The sequence below is a fragment of the Pterocles gutturalis genome, unplaced genomic scaffold (assembly GCF_000699245.1).
Source record: "Pterocles gutturalis isolate BGI_N339 unplaced genomic scaffold, ASM69924v1 scaffold29224, whole genome shotgun sequence".
Lineage (NCBI taxonomy): Eukaryota > Metazoa > Chordata > Aves > Pterocliformes > Pteroclidae > Pterocles > Pterocles gutturalis.
Genome location: NW_010136657.1, coordinates 3,277 through 3,582, shown reverse-complemented (window position 1 = coordinate 3,582; position 306 = coordinate 3,277). Strand labels below are relative to the sequence as shown.

At 59.2% G+C, this 306-nt stretch overlaps 1 protein-coding gene across 1 annotated transcript in view; it reads left to right on the top strand.

Moving 5' to 3' along the window:
• Positions 1 to 190: 190 nt before the first annotated feature.
• The window catches only part of LOC104468319 (protein SOGA1-like), a gene marked incomplete at both ends in the record, with an annotated part of 1,870 nt that continues 1,754 nt past the window's right edge, over positions 191 to 306 (top strand). Inside the window, 1 exon segment of the mRNA XM_010082392.1 lies at positions 191 to 306. This exon segment is cut by the window's right edge and continues 13 nt beyond it. Within this exon segment, the coding sequence (XP_010080694.1) occupies positions 191 to 306 (116 nt within the window).

Sequence of the window (306 nt, the reverse complement as noted above, 5' to 3'; positions counted from 1 at the left end):
TGCCCCTGCAGACACGGGCACAGCAGAGAAGCTGGAAAGTCCTTGACTGTCCTGGCAGCAGCTCTGCCCATCAGTGTGTGATCAGCTTCTGCTCAGCACAAACCCAAACAGCCTCACACCAGCTGCTGGGATGAGTTCAGTCTGTCCCAGGTGAACCCAGGACACCCCTCTAACGTACATCTCCCCCCAGGATGAGATTGAGGAGCTCCGCGCCGAGATGCTGGAGATGAGGGACGTCTACATGGAGGAGGATGTCTACCAGCTGCAGGAGCTGCGGCAGCAGCTGGACCAGGCCAGCAAGACCTG